General features: G+C 38.3%; 2 protein-coding genes across 3 annotated transcripts; both read right to left on the bottom strand.

The window, feature by feature from the left end:
• Positions 1 to 379: 379 nt before the first annotated feature.
• pts (6-pyruvoyltetrahydropterin synthase) lies at positions 380 to 8,667 on the bottom strand. The gene is made up of 6 exons (XM_088285351.1): positions 8,487 to 8,667; positions 6,520 to 6,599; positions 4,499 to 4,521; positions 3,159 to 3,215; positions 2,030 to 2,100; positions 380 to 848 (listed from the first exon to the last, which is right to left on the bottom strand). The coding sequence occupies exons 1-6, from the start codon at positions 8,651 to 8,653 to the stop codon at positions 725 to 727; spliced, it is 522 nt and encodes a 173-aa protein (XP_088141477.1). The 5' UTR covers positions 8,654 to 8,667; the 3' UTR covers positions 380 to 724.
• A 2,153-nt stretch (positions 8,668 to 10,820) lies between these two features.
• glp2r (glucagon-like peptide 2 receptor) lies at positions 10,821 to 24,137 on the bottom strand. Of its 2 annotated transcripts, none has more exons than XM_088284731.1 (13): positions 24,045 to 24,137; positions 21,541 to 21,637; positions 19,699 to 19,803; positions 18,419 to 18,546; positions 17,695 to 17,801; positions 16,232 to 16,388; positions 15,620 to 15,779; positions 15,248 to 15,308; positions 15,092 to 15,158; positions 14,358 to 14,446; positions 12,923 to 13,061; positions 12,801 to 12,842; positions 10,821 to 11,627 (listed from the first exon to the last, which is right to left on the bottom strand). In XM_088284731.1, exons 1-13 carry the CDS (start codon positions 24,135 to 24,137, stop codon positions 11,259 to 11,261), a joined length of 1,614 nt encoding a protein of 537 aa, XP_088140857.1. In that variant the 3' UTR covers positions 10,821 to 11,258. The 2 variants fall into 2 exon arrangements, with proteins under 2 accessions (XP_088140857.1, XP_088140858.1); XM_088284732.1 differs by having other exon boundaries at positions 18,419 to 18,540.
• Between the last annotated feature and the right edge of the window lie 294 nt (positions 24,138 to 24,431).

The following is a 24,431-nucleotide window of genomic DNA, read 5'->3' as shown; positions in this document are numbered from 1 at the left end:
TCGCCAGGAATAGGAACTAAATAGGAACCCGCGCATCGCCGAAAATCCATGAATAAATGACGGACATTTAATTCCATGAAAAAAAAAAAAATTAAACCACAAGTCTCTCAAATAGGTGGGAATTTATATTAAAAAAAATAGCTGCTGTGTGAACATAGCCTTTGTCCCCTTGGAAAAATTAAGGAAAAATATTATACGTTCAGTTGGGTTCAAAATATAAGTAACATCAGAGAAAGGTCAGTTTCACACCTTTTAGAAATGTATAAAAACGGCATTTTGAATTCCAAAATAAGTGCTTATGTATTTCATGGGAACTATGTGTAAACATTGCAATGTCAATGCGATAAGGGGAGTAAATTGATTTGAGAGGAACTGGAGATCAGTGGTTGGAGAATTTAATTTAATCTCAATATTAATACATACATATTCTTGTCACACACACAAAAGTCCACAAACATTGATTAAAAATTTATTTTAAAGGAGCAGTGAGCATCTCTTTAAATCATCTTGCACCATCTCAAAAACGAGATGGCTGTTAATCTCATGGGGTTATCCATAAATAAAAATGGAAATATATCTGGTATAAAACTAACGGAACTATACCAACCGAAAAATAGTACCAGCCTTTTAAGACACGCGTCTAACCAAACTTAGTTTGAGTTCACAGTAGGTAAACCAGAGAAGGTTTATAAACGGCACTTGTGAGGAGAGTAAACGTGGACATCTACTCTCCTCTATATATGACAATATTCTTATCTGTCTCATGAATTTTAATTTCATAGAGAATTTTCGGTGCAATGGCCTTTGCCATGTTGTTCCATATGTAAACAGCCAGGTTCTCAGTTGTGCTAGAAGACAGGAAAAAAAGGGTTGTTAATAAGCCGTAGTCGTAATAAATAAATAAATTAAATAATCAAATCAAACATTGACTGCATCTTCAGGCTTGTATTTGTTTCAGACAGAACAAACGTGGCCTTCAGGAGAAAGTGTCCTTTTTGCTTAGTGGAACAGAGCTGTCATACACATAGCGTTAAAAGCAAATACCATGCTTTCTTAAGATGGAACACAGGTGCAGCGAATAAAACAAAAACAGCAGGGGCCCCAAGAGCGAACCCTGTGGAACGCCATCCGACAAAGGGGCTGAGTGGGACTGCCTGCCAAATAGAACTAGGTCAGCTGTAGCTATAATCAAGGAAACAACCTTTTTTTTACCCCTTTGTGAAGTATTTTTAATAATATAATTAAGTAGTTATAACTGATTGATTATTTTCGATTAAATATGCAGCTTGTGAGCAATAAAAGATGATGCGCAAAGCAGTTTCATTCATCTGTGTGTCTGAGTGGTGATGTGTTTATGACTTGGGGGCACAAAAATCTTTGTCCCTAGAGCAGGTGTGGGCAAACTACGGCCCGGGGGCCACATACGGCCCGGCCCGTTAAGCGTTTTAATCCGGCCTGCCAAATTTGAAAAAAATTCAATGAATAAACCTTGTTAATGTTTTATTTTTTAAATACTGTGGTGTGTCAAAGACAGATATTTTGTTGTAATGATTTTGTTCCTTTTCTTTTAAAATTAAATGTATTTTTTTTCTCCGATGAGGTGAGGTGACCAAAACACTCCATCCATCTGCTCCTGGTCTGGCCCCTCTGTCAAATTTTGGAACCCATTGTGGCCCACCAATCAAAAAGTTTCCCCACCCCTGCCTTAGAGTCTCATTAAAAATTGGACCTTCGTCTTCAAAACGAGAGATAGGACCAAGAGCACCAATAACAAAACTGAGTAGCAAAAGTTTCATTTCTCCAAATATTTGTCCCTCCTTCCTCCTTTGAGGATAGAAGACCAGGAGGTGTCAAATAAAGAAATAAGATGTGCCCCTTTGTCCATTAAATAGTGTTGGTAGCTGTGCTTTTTAAAAGTACGACAATGTAATTAAAAGCCTTGATAAAACAAAATCATCCACGCTTCTTTAATAGTCACCACCGTATGAAAAGAAGTATACTGTGGCCAAAGTTGGAGGAAGATGCATACCTGGCAACATTGGCAAAATATGGGACGTCCTTATCCAGGTTCTTATGATCAAGTGGAATCATGATGACTTCCTGAAAATGGAATCCATGACTCAAATGACATTCTACTTTGTAAATGTTATATTTGACAATACAAAAGTATTTATAAAGGAATGCAACTTTGCTTGATATCAGCTGCTGTCAGATAAATATATCCATGATTAGGCCAGTCAAAATCAAAATTTAGAGATTATACGAAACAATCACAAGAAACAAGTGCTGCGTATTTCATATCTTAATGCCACTAACAAGTGATAATATAGGAGCAAAAATAATTACAGTACATCCTTTTTCAGTGAAATCATCTTTCAATTCTCAAGAACATTTGCATTGAAATGTCAAACAATAAAATATTTTCGATAAAATCATAAATGGGCGCGACTGGTTAGTCCTGCGTTCAAATCCAGGACAGGATGCTGAAGCAATCCTAATTGCTAAGCTAATGCAATGTCACCGTGACAGAACTGAATTTAAAGTGCTTGGGTGACTGAGTACATGTCTCAGAGGTCTTGCTGGAAAACCGCATTCAAGAGGAGCGTATCCAACTTTTATCAGCAAATTAGCAGTAGCATTTAACACCGTACGTCACCCAGGGAGAATAGCCGAGAAGATTCAAAGTAAAATTCATATTGAGGATAAGCGATTCAGAAAATGGATGCTAGTAGATTATTGAATGGTTATCATTGAAACGTGATTTGTTTTCACAAAACAGTCCTGAGTTTGGACTTTTGAGATCTTCACGATAAATGTTCTCAGAATTACCGTAGAGCTCATCTTTCATTTTCATCGCAAGATCTCAGCAAGCTTTCATTGGAAGGGATGTTGTGACTCAGATCCAGCAGGTGATAAATTTGCCCTTCAGGCCACATTAAAGTTTAAAAGTAATCTTGCTGAAAAGCAAACACAAGTAGGTGAAGGTGTGACCACAACCACCGGGTGAAATAATAAAGGAGAGAATAGGGGCCAAATATGTAAATTAAGCTTAACAAGAACATTTTTACCAAGAACCCCAAGTACATTAGTAGGCTTCACTTTTTTTTTAAACTCAATATTTAAAACAATAAAAAATATAAATATTCTATAGTTCTTACCTCTATACACCTCTTCAAGTCAGTAAGGTTCATTATCATGCCAGTGGTATGATCAATCTATACAGAAACACACAAGCACATTGAGAGTTAAAAAAAAAAAGAGGGGAAACCAAGAACTGGAGAAAAAAAATAGTAGTTGAGGTAGTTTGAGGCAAGGGTGTAGCAAGCTGTTTGCATAAATTCACTGTAAAGATCATGTCATGTGGGCTGCTGAGTACAAATTGATCTTTATGTTCAATGCCTTTCCCTGAAATAACTTAAAATAACAATGCAAGGATTCATGTGGCTAAAATTGATTAGCAGTCGTTTAGGGAGCATGCAATATCATTTTTACAGGACCAGATCTTGACCTCATTGAAAGAAGGTCATATGTCCTTCAGGACACTTAATGCAGTGGTTCAAGTCTAAACATCATTGATGGAAACACTAGTGAGAAAGTAATGCAACCGTGGATTAAGAAATAAATATTGACGCGACAGTTTTGTCCTAGTAATATATATAAATATATATATATTAAAAAAAAAAAAAAAAATATATATATATATATATATATATATATATATATATATAAACAAATCCCCCATAGTATTTTGACTTAAAATTATGTGAAATGTATCGTCATTTTCTATTCTCTCTTTTCTGTCTGTTCACAAAATGTCTATTTTGAACAAAAACACACAAAATGAATTAAAAAAAAAAATATCCAGGGGCCAGAAATATTCAACGATATATTCTTACTGGTATAACTTTTCAAGAAATAAAATAAAGTGCAAATAATTAAATTCAATTTTAACCAGAGTTTTAGTAATACAAGTGTGCAAGTGTGTCGTCTTGTTAAAGGCACCATTATATTCTATTCAACTGTAACATCTTTCTTTTTCGTACGACATGAGGTTGTGTGTAAGATAGTCACATTGTAGTGAATTCATAATAATAATATAATGCTCGCCCACGCATCGTTTGCAAAATAAATGAATAAATAATTTAAAGTTTACGACTTATCGACTCATCCAATGACTGCATTTAACTGAAATACGCACACCCATCGAAGGAATCAACCGTGGTTTTCTTTGTAAAAAATTTTGAAATCCTGGTTATCTGTGTACATGATTGTAAATTATACATGAAGAGAAATACAATCGGCCGATGATTTTTGTCAATGTCAGAAGGGCAATAATTGGTTGATTTAAACGGCAGGGCGATTAATCGGACGGGCACGACATTGTATTCCCAAAAACTCCTTTTACGAATAAGAAACTGAAGAAAACAAGGCGGACTAATGTTTTCCACACGGCATTCAGTATTACTGGAGGTTTAAAAAAATAATGCCTGATACTCACCTTTCCACGCACAGTTATCTCCACTGCGGAAAGAAATAAGAGGTGGTTAATAATTGGGAAATGTTGGACAGTTATTACTTCTTATTAAGAAGGAGTGGATATAATAACTATGTCTGTTAAGAATTTGGATTGTTTGGAATAATGATGCAAAATATAGTGCAATTCTTTACTTGTCCAGCAGAGGCATTTTTAATTCAGTCTCAATGAGTTAGTTGCCTTAAATAGTCCAGCATGACAACATTTTGGGAATACCTCCACTGTGAAACAAACATGTTTTAGAGTAGGGGTGAAGGATATAGGGAAAAAAATTAATTGGAATTTTTTTCTGACACATTGCAATTTCAATTCACATTTTTTTCTTCCCAAATGAAGCAATATTCACAAAGTACAGAAATAATAGAAATATGTAACAGAAAAATCTAAACATTAAGATCTATAATTAATGGAAGGACACTAAATAGGGTGTGTGAAGGAGGCAGTAGTGTACATTTTTTTTAAACTGGTTCAGTAAAGCAAATATTTAATCCCTGCTGTCATACATAAAAAACATGTAATTAATGTGTAATACTGCATGTAGAATAAGATATTTCCTTTAACCAAAAATGTTCACACTTATATCTTTATTGGACTTGATTGTAAAACCGTTTGTAAACTATTTTTCATAGATTAATTTGCCTCGAATGGTGACTGGAGACCTGAGCAATATAGCCAAAAATTCGTATTATGAACAACATCAAAGTAGCGGTTTCCTATGGTGATATAAACTAACATAAAAAAAAAATTATAATGGAAGTATCAAGTTAGTGAACCTAAAAAGTAAATAACTTATGTTAAAGGAGGCAAAAAGAATCCGATTAATTCTTCTGATTAGATTTTTTTTTAATTAATAAAAATAAAAATATTTCGGGACCTATCATTGTGTAGATCTCGTAACTCAGGATTCTATCTTTCAGAATAGAGCAAACAAATGGAAATATTGCTTATATTATAAATGTTTAAGAATTTTATAATTCACAATGAAAATAATTCATTTTCGGTTTTAGGGTGTTTGCGCTTACCGCGGAACTATCCTTTTTTTTTTTCTTTTCTATGGATACACTTAATTTACCCGCCAATTTGTAATTCATACTGTATGTGGCTACTCTCCGCCATAGCGTGGTTCCAAACAGACTTCTGTGAAAACCAAAAAAACTCTTCTGGTGTTTGTTGACACAACATTAGCTTAGTGATTAGCATTGGCTTCTTCTGCTCTCCTTTCTTGTTCGGTTTTGCGTGCTTAGCAACGCCTCGTCTGACGTTAGTGACGTCACGGAGGTGAGGGTTAGTTCCTCAAAGGAGATGTGTACCGCATGGATAATGTTTAGCTGCAATGGCGCGCCGTGTTTGTGTAATTGTGCAGCTTGTGATCTGATTGGTTTGCATGCCCTCATGAATTGCATGTCACCTCTGATTGGTGCACTTGACGGAAAAGGAGGAAGCCTCTATTTGAGTGTGAGATAGTTGATAACATTATTGGGTCATTCAAGAACGCTACAAAAAAAAAAAAAAAAAAAAAAGAGTCTTCTGGCATTGTGATGAAACGATGAATTGATCATCTCTATTTCAGAGCGGAATATTCTGCTCCACTCGACGAGTTCAGAATATCCTCTCAATCCTTAAAAAAAAAAACGTCAGTTGTTTATTATTATTTTCCCCGTTGAAGTACATTTAGTCAAATTCCCATAATCTCCTCTCATCTGCGTAACATACAAAACAATCCAAACTACTTGCAGAAGTACACAAACGCCTAATCAATGTCTAAACAAAGTCAGCCATGATGTTATGATTTCGGGGGCTTGTAATCCGCATTTGATGCTATTTGCACAATCGCATCAAATCACAAGAGTGACTAAGAATAACTCATTATACTGAAACCGCTCACATTACTAAGAACGCATCTTCCAAGAATTCCCGTTCACGGCATGCAAAACAAAAGCGCTGAGCGATGACCTTTGCGCTGCAGAAGTGAAAGCTCCACCAACCTTTGTAGTTGTGTCCGTGGCCGTGAGGATTGTTACATTTCCCGTACACCTTTATGTTATCTTCATCTGACAAGTGAAGGCTACAAAGGAGACGAGAATTTGGAATTAGGTTGTGTACTTTCCAGTGTAAACACAAAGTATGAAGCAACAGATTTACAGGTTCTTCCTTCAATTTACACACTTGAGCCCGTTTTTTTTTCATACTTAACTTATAATATCCCCTGACATCCAAAATGAAGCCCATATTTGAAGCATTTTAATGTTCCACAACATCTATGCAAGAACTCAACGAGCCACTATCTTGATCGCACATTTTTTCCCAATTCTTTCAAACTGCTCAAAAGATCAATATTTCCATAATTTAAGAAAGTTGATCACGCTCGTTCAAAAATAATTCTAGGGGAATAAGGGTCATTTTTCAAATCCATAAATACATATGTAAGCATTTATCAAAACGTCTGACAAATGTGGTGACAATTGTCCAATCCACAAACATTTTTTGGGACCTACTTTTGCTCCGGCCCGATGATTTTTTTTTTTTAATGTATTTTCAGTCCCAAAATAAACCAAACCATCTGATACCATAGGCAAACTCTGTTTAGCACTATTATGATGCACGCTTAGGTTGGTTCCCTGGTTTTCGATAATTACTTGAAGTTCCTCTTTATCATATCTTGTCTGTTTTTATGTTTAGTAGGCTTTCAAGTCATATCAACCTTTTGAAAATAGGATAAGGATTAAAAAAAATTAACAAAACGCACTTTGTATTGAAAAGGCTGGCCATAAATTGGTGCATTTTTAAATGATGTGTCTGATTGTAATATATTAGTGGCATGATGTTAAACATAAATTAAACAAAATTATTTATCAAATCAAACTATTAGTACTGTGCACAGAAATGACAAGTGATTGTGTTTACTGATTGTATATTATTCTCACATGTTATATTCATACATTACACACAAGAAATTTGCTCAACGGGGTCCTGATGGCGGCTCACAAAGGCTCAGCCACGGCAACCACATTTAAAGACAACTATTTAAAATTTGGACATCCATACACACAAACAGTCAAGACAAGATTACAGGATGCTGGAAGACATCAAGCCTTGAGACCAGACGGGGACCTTGGACCCGTTAGACGGGGGAAGAGAGGAAGAACGATTTCAACTGACATGAAATATGTTAACAAAAAATGTCTAGAGTTAGGTACCCTAAATATTTTGAGGGCTAAATTTTAGGAGCGCTCTTATACCTGGCTGCATTCATCTTGGGTGCGGGTCCTCAAGAGGATAAGAAAAGTAGCCCATATCTCTAACTTGTACTATTTCCTAAACTCCACAGAATCAGAGACTGGTGGAACAAATTTTGATCAATTATCGAGACTTTATTTGAACAAATTCCTCCCGGAAGATAAAAACGAACATGGATCGAGTAAATTTAAGTAATTAAGGTGTTATTACCTAGTAATTCACATTGGCTTGGTGGCAAATTCCAACACCATTTAAATGAATTAACCTTAGAAATTGTACACACTTTCCGTAGCCACAAAGAGAATATTAAACAACTCATAGGTCACATTTAAAATTTTAACTACCAATAAATAACTGGAGTGTACAGCACATAGGAAATTTTGGCGTAACATTGACCATAATAATCACGTAATTAAAGCATCAGTTTCGCCTGTCAGAGAAAAATCCATTTCAGAGAGCAATGCTTGTTAGCATCGTTTCCCATAAAAATGGACGCAACAGAGTGGTCGACTTCCGTGGAAGCAAAACAAAACCCTCAAAAAATCTCACATAAATCAAAGCGCACAGATTCGGGAGAGAGTAGATTAGATCGCACGTTTCCTGCTTGCGTAAGCGCTTTCCTCGCGGTCCTAAGCTTCCTGCACAGCAAAACACGCTACACCATCTCGCAGCTGATGAACAGAAAGCAAAAAAAAAACAACAACAACAATCGAACCTGTGCAAGCGGTGGCACGCGCTGAAGCTCTGAACCCGGGTGATGTATCCGATAGGCTCCGAGATGCCGTTGTTCATGGCGGATCCAGGCATGTTCAGTGTGGGGAGAGCACGCTTAAACAGTTGAGAGAGCCTCCAAGCCTCTCGTGACTCATGCGGCGTGACCATTGGTTTAAAACGGGGCGTGCTTAAAACGTTCACATGACGCACGCACTCACAGTTGATGCCCTTCTAGTGAAACGTAAGAAAGCAAAAAAAAAAATAAATGAAAAAAAGTAAGTGCTACTTTTTTAAAAAAAAATCAGGCTCGAGTCAGTATCAGCCAGGTAGACAGAAATGAAGAAGCTTCCCCCCCTATTCTTTCTCCTTCTCCCTCTTGCCTACATTAATCTGACACGCACGATTGTCAAATATTGACTCTTTTACTATCCATGTATCCATTAGCTCTTATCCTCTCCAGTGCCCTGCAAACCGCACTTTAAAAGGAGGACACGATCCAAAATGGCCCATTTTCCTCTAACGTACTGTTTTAAATATATGTAAAAAAAAAAATAAAAAAATATATATATATATATATATATATATATATATATATATATATACATATTTACATATATATATATATATATGTAAGTGCTGTCAAGTTATTAATTTTTAACAAATTAATCACAAAAAACTCCATGATTAATCACGATTAATCACATTTTATTACTACAATTTTTTGCAAAGCTTGTAACAGATATTTACATGAATAATATCTTGGAATTGATGCAAAATCACCCAATATGAAGTATATTTATTTCAAAGACTGTTCTAATAGCTTTCTTTGATTCTTGAATACGATCGAAATGGAGACATCTTTACAGGCATTTTTCTTCTAAACATTTCTCAAAACTGCCCATAAGCGCCAGACCAGCAGTGTTGGTTTGCAAGGCCCAGTGGTAACTTGAACACGTTTTGTTCTGAGGCGTGCTAAAGATGTACAGCTAATATGGCGCAATATTTGCAAAGTATGCTAATTATTTTTTAAGTAAATCATGCTGAGTTAATCGAGTTAAAATATTTAACTGAGTTAAACAATTTTGTATTAATCACCTGAGTAAATGCTTTAATTTTGACAGCCCTAATATAATAATATATATATATATATATATTTTTTTTATTTTTTATTTTATTTATTTATTTATTTATTTTTTTTAATTAGGGAACGCCCCCCTCCACTCTCCATGTTTCGGTCATAGTCATTATATGGACCGATTACAAACGCTCAATTGGAAATCTCAGTGGCACGCCGTGCATTTTACACCTCGGCCTCTCTCGAAAATACTTGAACTATTTGCGCGTAATTATTTTTCTCTGCTTATAACTACCACAACAAAAAGAAACCTCATTTAAGACATGTCAAATACAACTATTTCCTTCAGGGCTACATAGATCAGTCAAACATAGTGCTATCCCAAGAGCAAACAAATCTCCAACATCTGTAATGTACGGAGGAGAACGGCAGTGCAGCACGTTCGTTCACGATGATTGACGCTCAAATGAACTGAGGAAAGAACAAATCTCTCACGTTCACTGACAAGAACCATTTGAGGAAAGTGTGAGAGAAAACAGGAAACTCAGATGGAATTGAACAAAAAAAAATGTTTATTTTTAAAAGAGTCTCGAGACCAGCGAAGTACAACAAACGACTCCGGTATGAGAACGAGCCTAACGAGACAAAACAGAAAACGCTTGCAAAACGCAAGGATAAATAACATTTGCTTGCTGTGAAAAAGACAAAAAAAAGGCAAAGCACAGAAGAGAGAAAGCCCGAGACTAATACTTCAACCACAAAATAATAATTACTTGCTTGGAAAAAAATGAGATGAGAAAATACATGGCGAGAACATCTAAGTAATTCTTGCAACAGTCACGAGAAAGCAAAACTAATCTGACACTGGCTGTCGACTTGGCCCTTCTCTTATACTAAGCGAATTGAAATTCATGACAGGTGTGCTCCTGACGAGCCTGATGTGTGACAGATGGACCGCTATGGGTGGAGGGCGGGGCTGACGCCCACAACTCCAGGTGGAAACACAAAAAAAACAAACAAACGGAAACTTGTGCTAAAATGGACGACAGAGGTGAAGCGTATGATCCAAATTGCACCTTTATTCTCGCTCGCCAACCAGAAACAATACTCACCATCTCTTTGCTCAAGCCAATCTCTATTATTGTGTGCGTGTGTGTGTGTGGGGGGGGGGGATGGAATAATCAAATACAACCTGACAAAATAAAACATCTGGTTGCATGGGACCAAGATAGCAGGAAATAATTTTAAACTCTAAAATGCAGCTATTGCACACGCTAGCAAAATATTACTGATTTTATTTGTGTAAAGTACGCCATTCTGTACTGTGCTAAAAACAACTTAATATATAGTTGATGAAATGTTTGCTTAACACTTTTAATTAATCAATATTTCAATATTCACATTTAGAACAACAAATACATTGTATTTGTAAGACGATTTTGAGCCAGATGCATTGCCGTCGGGATATTTATAAGTGGTCAACAAAAGCAGTGTGCATACTGTGTTAAATGGTAAAATGTGTTTTAATTAATAACATAATCGCGTGTTGTTCAAGTGTACGGACAAGCAGCTATTTTTACACGTCTTTTGAGTAGTTGAACATTCCTCCATTCATTGCGGAAAATGTCTTTCAATTCTTGAAACAAGTCTTTATAATACCTTTATCTACATCGCCTCTTATAAAGAAGCTAAGTGCATTCAAAACTCGCTCTCCTCCAGAATCTCCTCCATAGTCTCTCCCAGCGTGATTTCCCCGTCACTACTCGACAAACTCTTCCTGGTCAGAAAGTCAAGACCCGTTGTGTCACATCCTTTCGCCACCTGTCGTTTCTTCTCTCGTTCACGGGCTCCGCCGCTCACTTGGAGAGCCACCTGTAGCAGGTGTGGATGCACGGTGAAAGTTGAAGTCGCCCTTTCGTCGCAGGAGTTTCTTCGCTGGCACCGTGAGCGGTGCTTTTTTGTGCACTTCCACAGGTGTTTAAGCGGAGCACCCTGAGAACAGCCCCAGAACTGGAAGTTGTTGTTGAACAAGAAAATCTGCCAGCGCTTCTTCAGCTCGGCTTGTACCTAATCACAAACAGAAAATAATGATTTTAAGAGAACAGATTGAGAAAAGAAATCCCATGTGCATTTTTAAATGGGCCTGCTAGCGGTCGCTAACTTCTATTTTGGGATTTGTGGCTATAGTAAAAATGCTTTGGCAAAAAATCTTTTGGCTCAATTTTATGGAAGACAACTCACATCCAGACATAAATTTTTCTAGACCGCTTGCTCTTATTAGGTTGACCGTTATGAAGAAACTCGTCTGTGGCGTGAAACCTGCAAACAGCATATCTTTAGACCAAAACTGTTAAAGGACTTAAATTGGCCACTATCAAAGAATGGAACTTCCAATATGGAGTAAATACTTTTAACTGAGCTATGTCATTCGAACATACTGCAAGTACGTTTGACTTGCAGAAGTTCCAAGTTCTTACGACTTTGCCGTACGTTCGAACATTACAACACTCCACTATAAACAGCCGGTTTTACATGGAAACCTTTTTTGTCATTCTGATTGAAATAATTTTCATTAAAGCTCTCTGGTCACCTGTGACCATGTAACGTGATCTTTACCGGGCCGCCGTTAACATGCTCCACCTGTTAATCAGATCAGCTGTGTTACACGTGCGACACGGGGAGATTGACATAAACATCACGCGATTCATCAAGATGGAGTCCATTCATTTATTTATTTATTTAGCACAGTATTTGTGAACATTTTTATTAACGCAGGGGCATTAGAAAAAAATGAATTATCAGTACTTTCAAACAAGTTCACATGTCGCAGACGAACTCTGCCAAAAAACTGGCAATTTAAAATGCGTATACGACGACATCACTACACATTTATGTCAAGACAGAGCTGGCTATTCCGATTGAACTGTTCACATGACGCTCGTTCGGATTGGCAAAAGGAATATACCGCCTCCTGTGAATCCAAATGAAATTCCATTCGGATTCAGCCTTTTTATTACAAATGCGGTGTTTATATGGAGCATTTTCATTCCGTTTTGTCATTCAGAACCTTTCTAATCGGAATACATGGCTCCATGTTAACCCACTGATTGGCAGTCGATGCTTAAGTACGATCCGTTTTTAACCTAACTTATATCCGTGTATCCTAATACAACCAGGCCACCCCTGTCCTAGTATTAAAAAATAAATCAAATAAATTTTAGACAATACATGAAAGCATACCTCTCCATTAGCAAAGCAATACAACACACCAACCAAGAACCCCTGTAAAAGAAAATTGCATTGTAATTGCTATTAGATGACAGAAACATCGTCAGGCATGCAATCAGCATTATTAATCTCACCTGAAAGGAGCTGAGGGTGAGATTGATGAAGTCCCGGGCGTAGCGAATGCTTCCCTCCATACATTCATCGACGAGTACAGTGAAGACTACTTCATGGATTCCCAGAAGAGGAATCAGCACTAGGGTTGCCCTGGCTAAACTGGCATTCATCAAAACACACAACCATGATTCATTTTTACACAAGTACCTAACGGGGACTATAGTATATGGACAGTGGTTTTAAATCCGTGCTGTTGTTCGATCCAGCTTCTTTCATCTTAGACAGCTGGCTTAAGTGAAGCCCTTTCTTACCCAACAGCACTTAGAAACAGTAATCCATGCCTTTGTCACATCTAGGCTAGATTACTGCAATTCACTTTATTTTGGAGTCAGCCAGCCCTCCCTAAAGCGCCTCCAACTGGTGCAAAATGTTGTTGATGGTCTTTTAACTGGAGCTCGGAAGACGGATCACATAACCTCAATCTTAGCCTCTCTGCACTGGCTCCTAGTTCGCCTTAAGACATTTCTGTTCATTTTCAAATCTTTAAATGGCCTCGACCCAGCGTACCTCTCTGAGATCTCCCTTGTATTTTATTCCCTCGCTATTTTGCGCTTCGCATTTTGCGGCTTCTGGGCGGATTTTTCCATCCATTATCTGCACCGCTTCTCCACCCAAGGGTCGCAGCGGGTGCTGGAGCCTATCCCAGCGGGGGACACCCTGAACTGGTTGCCACTCAATCGCAGGGCACACATAGACGAACAACGATCCGCGCTCACACTCATCCCTAGGGACAATTTTAGAGTGTCCAATCAACCTGAAATGCATGTTTTTTGGAATGTGGGAGGAAACCGGAGTGCGTTTTTTTTTCATAATTAAAAAATACAGAACTTTTTGTTTTAGATGAGTTGACTCAGAGTGTTTGTTTTTTGTTTATACCCACGGGCACTCGTACAAGCCGTGTGATTGGTTGTGTTGTGGATGCAGCCCGTGAACTGAATGGCTGCAATGACCCTGCATTTTCTTTCGTCTTGTCTATGTCAATCAACGACTGTTCAACAACGCTCTGTTTGGAAACTATAATAGAGACATAAATCCCCCCCACCCTCCAAAAAAATAAAATAAAAAAGTCAACCTCTACTTTGCAACGTTTCACTTTTTGCGGGGGATTGATATAAATCAGTCATCTGGCGCATTGCCTGGAAGAAAAGATACGCTCAACCTTGCCTTTGGATCGGGTCATGTGTGGTGAGCTTGAGAGGCAAAAATGATTGTGGGATACACTTGAAATCGAGGAATTTCCTTCAGGATGAACACAGTAGATACGATTATCTAGCAAGCTACACTATCATACATTGCTGTGACTGGTGGCAGTCATTAACAAGGAGTCTCGTGCTGCTCGGGGTTCGTGTCCTCACATAACTGCAAATGGTTAAAGTTCATCTCCCGGGAAAATACCTGTATCTGTAGTCGGTAAATTTCACCTGATCCGCTTTGAGCTTGGACAGCAGCAGCAGCAGAATCTTGATGAATATGAAGAAAATGATCTGCAACATACGTCAAATGTAAAGTGAACAAAACCACAAATATTCTAAGAGAATTGCAGTGGCAAGATTAGGAATCAGTCAAATTAAGTACCGTATAAGAACGTACAAGGGGTTCTTTATTGGAAGCCCTCACAAGACATCCCGCCATTCATTTATTTTCCGAACCACTTCTCCTCACGAGGGCGGTGGGCGCCCTGAACTGGTTGCCAGCCATTACTCACCAGACATAAAGGGCCTAATTTATTGATATCCCAAATACCGGAGACTAAATTGCGGTGGTACTTCTGCATGTGATTTCTCAATAAAAGGTTTTGAATTAAGTTTGAAGGGATGGATTTGGACACTTTAATAGTGGCTGACAATTGCTTGCCTGTTTTTCGAACAGTACTTATCTATATTTATAATTTCATAATTTGATATGTTGCAGTGGATGAAATAGTCAAGCTTGTTGTCATTATCCACAAAATGCACACCTACTAAAAGTGATACAATACAACATATTGGATGTGGCGCCTCAAAAGCCGATACATGCTCACATTCACATTGCGAAGTATAAGTAGCCAACTATAATTTTTTGTAATAAAGTAGTCCATTCCAAGTTGGGTTCGAATGAATCGTCCAGTGTGCGACGGGTCTAACACTTACCAGCACCAACAAAGTGATTGGGCCCTTTATTATCCACCAAAACCACCTGTTCACAATTGACCAGCACCTTAGAAACAAACATCGTCAATAGTGAAGCACGATGAAACTGTTGATGAAAATTATTCATTCGATTAATAAACGTGAAGCTGTACTCACTCTGTGTTTTCATATAAAATCTTCACAACGGTCCATGGTGTCACAAAGAAGATGGGCATTCCTGAAAAGCCCAAATTGACATTTACAGTTAAATCTGTAAAATGTAATTACATTCATACTGATGATTGTTTCACCAGTAGAATGTTGTTTTCAAAGCTGAAATGGAAGTAACAAGAGTTGGCATATTATATCTGAGAAGAACAAATCAAATTACGCCGCTTGGACTGATTGCATTTTCCCAACCAGTCCAATTTTGTTTCATGAAAAATGGGCAAGCAATACTTAAGATGTAGTCATGTTATACGAATCAGGCCATTAGTTTCTTTATATTTTTGATTCATAAAATTAAAAAAAAGAAAAAAAAAGACATACCCCATCCTAACAGCATGTAATTCTTCAACAGGCGTCGTTTGGTCAACCCAGTAGTGAAGAGCAGAGTGTGGAGGAAAATAGCTTCCACCAAAAGCCAGAAATAGTTACAAGCCACAAAATACTCCATGGCCACTTTTGAGAATTTACACATGAGAGATATCTGTTGAGAAAAAAATAAATTGAACATGCTTTAGTTTCATTATTAAATCACTATTTCAAAAACAATCTGAATCAGTTCCTAAAATGTTGTGGTGCAGTCATTATTTTCTCGTTTGGGTCAACAATTGTTAACGTTAAATCTTTCTGTTGCCGGACACAAGCGACTGACTGTGTGGTGTGTTTGTATTACGTGTCTCACAAATCAATCAGTCTCGGTTCAACAGATTTGTTGGAGGGGAGGAGACTCGCGATTGTAAGCGGAAATGTCGTTATGTGTGTGGTGTGCTGTGTTGCTCCTCCCAGGACACACACACAAAAAATCTCACATTTGCTGGTTTTCTTTTTCAATTGTGATGTGTGGGGCGTCACACTTATTTGATTTATTTATTTTTTTAATATTTTACAAATCCATATGGGTGTGTACCCCATTTTACGTGTTAATGCTGACTCTACCGGAGAACTTGAATATGAGTTCCATCCAGGGTCATCCTTGGGTAGGTTAGAATACATGATGTATAAAACGATTTCCTTTGAAATGACAGCGACGGCTCTCAGGATGAATGAGACAAACAGATTCATGTGAATGTAGTTCCTGGTACAATGGAGCTTTCTGGAAAACAGAGAAGGGCCACTCTTTATCCAGAGTTCTTATATAACCGATACACATGATAGATACTACAGATGATAACTACTGTTTCATTCCTTTTGATCAAGAGAACAATAACGATTGATCAAAAGCAGTCAAAAACTGCCCCCACCCTCGCGTCAAGTAGGTCCTCTTTTCATCCAAGTGGGATAGTTTGGATATCATTAAAGTGGAAAGAGAAAGGCGTCCAAATTGGAATTAGAAATGCTTCGAAAGGTCCTCTTTCAAATATGACTGAAAAATTTGAGAGGAACCGGTTATCGGCCGAGTGTGACGTGTTGGCTGCGTAAAAGGACAATGTGAGCCTGATGTCATCAAAAAGCACATGCTCATCAGGGGTGCTTTCCATGTGAAAGTCAACCGAAAGAAAAAGCAGGGGAATTTGAAAAAAAATAAAAATAAATCAGCAAAAGCATAGTCCATTGATTTTGGTGCATTACAAAAATGGAACGCGAGAGGAATGCGGCATCTTGCCACTTGGTCAAAAATTAACCTATGCTAAAAGATGCTGTCACTTATGAAAGTAAACAAACAATGACGCTATTGTCTTTCCGCAGAGTTGACAGTTTATTTGAGGGGCATATGAAGGAAAATACACATTTTGACCTGATTAACTCATTCACTACCGTTGACGGGTCGGGTATAGAAGCCAAAAATCACATTAATTTTACCTCGGGTGGTAGTGAATGAGGTAAAAATTGCATTTTCGTCACACCTGAGCAAATATCGGGTAGCTTTTATTAATCTGCAAGTAGGAAAAACATCAAAGACCTTTCGCCAGTAGATAGTTGCGACCATTATGACGGAAAATACGTTTGTAAATGTCTTGAGTCGTGGGTTCTCATCAAATGTGTGAAATTATGACAAGATAGTATCATCTGGGTCAAATGACAGCAGCGTTAGTTGTCACGGCGAATCATGAGAGTTATGACGTCATATAGGCCGCTTCCTCGGCCTAAAAGTCACAATACTCAGTGTAAAGCGTGATCAACGTCTCGAGGCTTTTCATTTCCGTTCAACTTTGAAACACAGGAAGCCTTCCTTTAATAAAATGTAAAATTTTGATTTTTTTTGGGGGGGGGGCATCTAGAGAGGACTTAAATATTTCCTCTTTTTTGGAAAATGAACTTTGACATCATAAACTATTTTTTTTTGCACGTCTTGGGGTGCGACAGTGCCTCCCAATTTTCATCAGAATTTGTTTTTCCACTCCAGGGGGCGATACAGAGTCACTTTTAAACATGTGCATTTGTTATACATGATGACTGACCTAAACAAGCCCATGAGGAGTGTTGCAAACATGAGAGAAGCCAGGGAGAGTGAATAGCCAATGACAGAGACGACCCGGAGGGCTGTCTGCCGAAGCATTTGCTCTTCCTAGTCACACGAACACACAAGACAACAGACAGCATAAACACAGAGCATTGTTGGAATTGTTGCTTTGAATTTGGAATGAAAAAAGTTTTTTGCAGATGACTTCTGTGTTTCTGGTTAGAAATGAGCCCGCGATGAATCTGGAAAGACCATAAATTAATCAAAAATTAAGAAATACTTCATGGTCATTTGAGAATTGTGGCTGTTAGCCAATTAGATGTCTGTTTGGGGGGCACTTGTTGGTTGGTCAGTTTGCAGAAAAGTAATTCTATGACACTTTTTTGAGATGGTTGATTAGCCCAAGGAAAAAAAATATTTCGGTACAATTTTTTACTATTTGGGGCAAATATGGCTTTATTGTTCAACCTTTACAAAGTGACATAACTTTTTGAGCATAGAGATGCCATCAAAAACAGGTCATCATCAAATGCAACTGGGTTATTGTTTTCAAATATGACGGAATGTTTCATTTATCAAAATGTTGTCGATCAGATTAATTTACACTTTAAGTTGATCAAAAAATGCTAACCATAAACGAGTTGGGGAAAAAACAAACAAAGCAAAACACATACATACTATAAAAAGTCCAGTTCATTCATTCCAGCTCTCTTTTTCCTCACCTTGTCTTTAAAATAATGGTCTCCCTGACATTCGGAGTCATCCCTCCAAGGTTCTGAGGAATTTTCCTTCTGCCGCCAGCTTCCATTTCCCAAGCATTCTCTGTGCGCCTTCCTCGAAATGTCTGCAGCTAGTTGGAATTTACGTTTGCGATTAGTCTTGTTGATAAAATCAGTGGAGGGACACAAAGAGTTAAACGGCATGCAGGTCTTACGGTATAATTTTCTTTTATGTATAATTATACGCTAATGTGTTAAAGTCCTAGTGCATCATTAGATTTGTTTTAGCCATGCCGTAATGACCATAAATAATTATTTGTCAGGCTGTTTGTTCGAATACATTCAGAAAATGTACAAGCCGTCGATACTTCTCGGAATTAAAATGTTACTGGAGGCACACGCATACTGTTCAGCTTGTACCAGTCTTGAGTATGTTTCATTTAAATTCACCCTAAGAAAAAAAAAAGAGGGAATTTACCCCTAAACCTTAGTCACACTCTTTTGCACCTAGTGCAGCATTTATTTCTGAGCCAACTTCCACCGCAGAGAGCCCACCAAACCAGACTGGCCCAACACCCTCATTTCTGTCCATAAAAGTTCTGAACAGAATCTGTGACAAAGAGCCGCCTAGGTGGAGTCAAACCCTCACTGGAAAAGAATCCCACTTTCTGCTGGCAATACGGAACAAACTTGTGGTCCAGGGACAAACAGCCCATATTAGGGGTCTAGGTACCTAATACTCTCGAAGAACCCCCCCACACACACACTTATAACTCCCAGCCCAAAATCTGACACAGGTTGTCCAGTAATCGAACAGTCCGTACTAGGGCATCCGATACCTTATACTCCTGGAGCACCTCTCTCAATAGCCCTCTGGGTACACGGTCGTACGCCTTCTCCATGTCCACAAAACACACGTAGACTGGTTGGGTGTACTACCATGTACCCTTGAGGACCCTGCCGAGGGTGTGAAGCTGGTCCACTGTTCCACAGCCAGGACAAAAAACCACATCATCCTGAATCTGACATTCAAATATTTGTCATGTCATTATCCACACCACTTATCCTGTACAGGGTCGTGGGAGTGCTGGAGCCTATCCCAAGCTGACTACGGGCGAAAGGCGCACTACACCCAGAACTGGTCGCCAGCCAGTCACAGGGCAGACATTCAAATATTTAGGCCATTAAGTACTTAGGATCCTGTGACTGGCACGGTGATTTCGTTTTTTCAGATTCAACACTATTATATAATAGCTGTGGGTTGTGAAAAGTAAAAACATTACCCATGCTGATCCACGGTAAGTAAGGAGGACAGGGGACTGACACGTTGCCGGGTGGTGAATGGGGCCAGCACACAAATGTGTCGAAAGTTCCCTTACAGTAGATTCCTGCAAAGCATCAATAGTTTCTCAGAGGTACAACAGATAATACCAGTAATACCAGTGGTGGGCAGTCAAGGGGCTTCTCTGCTGGCCAAACATAATCAAGAAATCATGATCATATTCTTTACATTGATGTCATATTATATCCGAGTGTTGCACTTGTAGGTTAGAGTTTCTATCCAATCAGAATTCACCTTGCTTGTGTTGCCAGGCAGATTTCATAATACCAGTCGCAGGCAGTATTCGTCCGAGGCCTTCAGATACAGTCGTGCGTCTGTTCTGTGTCTCAAGGGTGCTTTTCCAGTTGATGGACAGTTGCAATAGCCAATCAGATCACGAGTTGATGTGCGTAAGACCTTCTCGCTGGCCCTTATGTTGAAGGTAATGAGCGCGGCTTGTGATTGTATACTCACTCATGAGGGGGCAGCACTATATCAACACGCTCGGTAGTCGTAACTGGCGACTGTTTGAAAATCTAAAATACATTCTTGCTTTTTTAAACCACAATGGCCGAAGGAGGGAAAAGTGTGGATTAATTGCAGATACACTTGCGAGGCCATTTTCAAGACGGGCCTTTCAAGAGCAGCTAAGTCGTCCAACACTCACTCGGTAGTGGGGAAGTGTGTTTCTGTATATCATTTGTAAAACTGTAGTGTCATAAATGACGGTAATAAGAAGGGGATTTATTCAAGTCGGACTAAGTAGGACTTCACTGAAGGCCTAGGTGTGAAATGCACGGCCCGTCACTGGGTAATACTGGTCCTACAGTGGAACCAATAAAGTTAAATTACTCAATTATAATGTTATAAGACGGTCTCCATGAGGCCCCTTTACAACCTGGCCAACTTCACATCCTCCGCCCGTGGCTGTCCATTTGCAGTTCCTTCTAAACTCAGTTTTGCGCGCTTCAATCTCCTGCATAGACTTCAGAAAATTAGTTTCAGCTTCTGCCATGCTAAGATTTTAAAGGGAATGAGAGGATATGTTTCATTGGCTGTCAATCGGCTGCTTTCACACCCACAACGGTGCATACTGCCCATTTCTAACTGAGTCAAGCTACATGCATCTGTGTAACCACTAAAATTAGGTGTAGTTTGCCCATTCGCAAAATTAGACCATGCTAAGCACCATTCTTTAGAGTGGATAATGTTACTGGACAATCAGCTTGTGAAAACTTTCATAGTAGGACGACAGTTTTGTGCATAACACCTGCCGCACACAACCGGTTAACAAGCTTCAAGCTGAAGTTAACTGTGATGTCAATTCATTCGCTTCTGTGTTTGTTAGCTGCTGTTGGACATGTGAGGTCAAATTTATCCAAGCCGTTTCTACATTCTTAATGTGGTACAATTTTTGTCACAATCTAAAATGTTGAATAAGTATAAATGATATAAACGGTTTGGAGAGTGAATGAATGAATATTAGGCACAAGTTAGACTGTAAACATTGTCTAAGTTTTCATTGACTAAAGCGAGACGAGAAGGCGAAGTGTTTTGCTGATTGGGCATTTCACAGTGACATACTTGCATCACAAGTAAGATTTTTTTTTTTACAAATTATTTCATAAAATGGTTTCATAATGGCAACATTCATACTTTTGTAACAGAATTTCAGTCATTTCAAATGAGATTCCCTCCTGAAAAAAAACAAACAAATCTGAGGTTGATCATCTTCCTGGAAAGTATTCTATTCAATGTTAAAGGTTCTTATGTACAGTAAATAAAGTTTGACACCCAAGCTTACCAGTTTTGGGGCGTGCACTTGATGTGAGAGTTCGGTTGCATCCCACCCAGTAGTCTGTGCGCTCTGCTATCAGACTTTCAAGCACTGAGCATGTTATCTTACATGGAGGGGCAGGAAAAGAGAAAAACAAATTTTAGTTGGAGACGTTCATTTATAACATCATTCTGTCAATTTGGTGTCTTCTATGAACATTTAAGGACATGCAGGAAGGCCTGAGCTGAGATTTGAACCGGGGACCTCCCGATAGCATCGCGCTGTTTTATAAAATACAGTATATACAAAAATTATTAACCTTGTTTAATCCTAATCGAACCGAAAAAACAAACAATTTGGAAACCATGGTGAGAATTCATGTTGACGTTTCCAGACACCAATAAAGAAAAAATATCCATTGGGGAAAAAAAAACAACAAAACATGTTTTTCAACTGCAGCGACAGTGACATACCCACATCGGGTTTGACGGGGCTAAAAGGACTGCCTAATTAGTGCACTGATGGATATTAAATTGAAAAGCTAAAAATGCCCAAAAAAATAAAAATGGCAGTGAATTCTGCAAATTAAATAACCTCCATTGAAATTCTATCTAAAGTCGACTAATAAACAATGATTTCTTCCCTTTTATGTATTTATAAAAGAGGCCAGTACACATAAACAAAAAGTCCCTTTGACTGATGATGGAAGGTACGGTAGAAAAAGTACAATGAGCAAGCAAATGCATTTGGTTCCCAGAAACATTTTCAACACAGTCTAAGCAGCAAATATATTAAGAATTTTAAATTATTTTCATTGATGAATTGTTAACTATAATGAACTGTTATCAATTTGTACTGTATATTCTTTGGTATTTGGAGTCATCTAGTGGCAACTTCAGTTATCTCACCAAGGCAACTAATTTTTTTTTTCTTTCTAGGCCCTTGTAAAGAAAAATAAAGGATCCAAGGGACACTTCGAAATTCTTCACGTTATTATTTTATCTATACGTCACCATTATTTTGAAAACTTCTTCATCACAAATTTCTTAAAAGCAGAAATGATGAGATAAGGGTATTTGGGGTCGATTAGCAATCAGAAGGTTAGAAAAAAAAACTGTACCCGATCAATCAGAAAATAGAGCAATATATCTCTTCAAACAACTTGTATATTTACTCTACAGTTGACCCCTGAAAAAAAAAAAAATTAAATTGTCATTCGGGTGGCCGGCGCTTTTGCTCAAACTATGACTATCATGGTTCAACAGCTGTCAAAAGTCTACACACTCACTTAACTAATATGCCGGGGAGATATTGCCCGCTCCTTTTTGGCTCATATTGGAAACTGGCTTTGTTGTACAAGTCCCGGTGCCCTCCGACTGCAATGATTATTTTGTCCTACATTGATAGCCCATTTTTACCTGAAGAGTAGGTGACGTAGTCAACGACATTCTTGTTTGGCTCTGTATTGACTTTATATGTAAAGGTGTTGCGAGACCGTAGTTTATCTCGTATCCGCGATAAGCAAATATTTTGTGCAAATTATTTTGAAATTCAGATCAGTTTAAAGCCACAGTTTAGGACGTTCAAGATTTTGGGGTGGCTTAGGCCTTGTATACCCTAAAATAGAGGTGCCCGTGCACCGAAAAGCAGCCGACTGCCATTTTTTAGTTGGAGAATGAGGAGGAACTCCTTCCTATAACTTCGGCGTTGGTCATTTGTCATAGATCTGAGAGGTTATGAGTACCGATCATGGAGTCCAATGGAGTAAAAAGCATAGTGCCTTCCAAGTGAGTCAAAAGTATCTGAAGTTGACAATGAGATTGTATGCAGTAATTTTTTTAATCACGCAATCAATGCTCACCAATTTAATCACTTGAAAAACAAATATGCAGCAGTCGGTCACAAAATTAGCAATGCCAACTGAACTCTAGTGATGGCAAAAGGAAGCTTAATGACGCACTTGTGATATTCTTTACTCCACTAGATGGGGCTCTTGGTTTGAAGCTTGATATGGAAGTTGATTAAATTTAAACTGGAGGGACTCGGGTTAACAAATAAATGGAAAGCAAAATGGAATGACACCACCTTGTGATGAATGACTGAAAGTGAAAAGAAAATATTTCAACATATACAATCCCAAAAATGTGGTTACTTGCTGGCTCATCCACCAGCAGTGCTAGGAAGACTTTCCACATCACTCAACAAACAGGAGACATTTCAATTCACGGAGGATCAACTTATCTTCCGGCACTGCACACGCAGATGCGCAAAGACAAACGCTGCCAGCTTCTGAACAGCGCCATTGTTTCCCTTGGGTCTGTACATCGTCAAAACTTAATAAAAGCTGAGAGTAGATTCTTTCGTTCCAAATTAACATTTCAGTATATGCATATCATCTAAAGTAAACAAATATCACTGCTTCAGTGCTTCATTTGGCCTTCACTAATATATATATATATATATATATAATTATTACATTTTACTGTTTTCTTTCGATTTGTGTTTACACATGTGTGTAGATTTTCACTTACCTGATGGTTGGAGATTATAAAGTACAGGAAAAAGAGCCTCCCTTGCAAAGTTGCCCAGGTCTTCCCGCTCAGGATCGACAGCAGGGAAGACATAGCGATGCGTGTTTACATTTAGAATGACCGTTATTTCATTATTCGGATCATATTTAGTCAGTATGGCTGGCTTTACCAATCAGGTGCACTTTGTTTTACGCTATACCCCTCGCATGGTGTTGAACGAGAATTCATTCTGTACATTTAAATATTTGGACTATAAGATTCTTGTGATGTCCAAATTAATAGTCCACGCTTCTTTGATATTTTTCCAAGGAGTCCAATGATCCCTTGGGTCTCAAAGTTGACTCGTCTGGACTGGAAAAAGTAAAATTCTACGTCCGTAATCCATTC

Source organism: Idiotropiscis lumnitzeri, chromosome 20 (assembly GCF_059441095.1).
Source record: "Idiotropiscis lumnitzeri isolate Australia: NSW breed Sydney's pygmy pipehorse chromosome 20, RoL_Ilum_1.0, whole genome shotgun sequence".
Taxonomy (NCBI): Eukaryota; Metazoa; Chordata; class Actinopteri; order Syngnathiformes; family Syngnathidae; genus Idiotropiscis; species Idiotropiscis lumnitzeri.
This window is presented reverse-complemented; position numbering and strand designations above follow the sequence as displayed.

Excerpts from the sequence above, each read along its gene's own strand:
- glp2r (XM_088284731.1), bottom strand. The coding sequence starts at position 24,137 with ATGTCTTCCCTGCTGTCGATCCTGAGCGGGAAGACCTGGGCAACTTTG. Across the intron at positions 15,309-15,619 it reads TTACATGCTGTTAGGATGGG|GAATGCCCATCTTCTTTGTG; the intron begins GTATGTCTTTTT and ends TGGGCTTTTCAG. Across the intron at positions 11,628-12,800 it reads ATTGCTTTGCTAATGGAGAG|GTACAAGCCGAGCTGAAGAA; the intron begins GTATGCTTTCAT and ends GTTTGTGATTAG.
- pts (XM_088285351.1), bottom strand. The coding sequence starts at position 8,653 with ATGGTCACGCCGCATGAGTCACGAGAGGCTTGGAGGCTCTCTCAACTG. Across the intron at positions 2,101-3,158 it reads ACTTGAAGAGGTGTATAGAG|GAAGTCATCATGATTCCACT; the intron begins GTAAGAACTATA and ends TTCCATTTTCAG. Across the intron at positions 849-2,029 it reads TATTTTGCCAATGTTGCCAG|CACAACTGAGAACCTGGCTG; the intron begins GTATGCATCTTC and ends CCTGTCTTCTAG.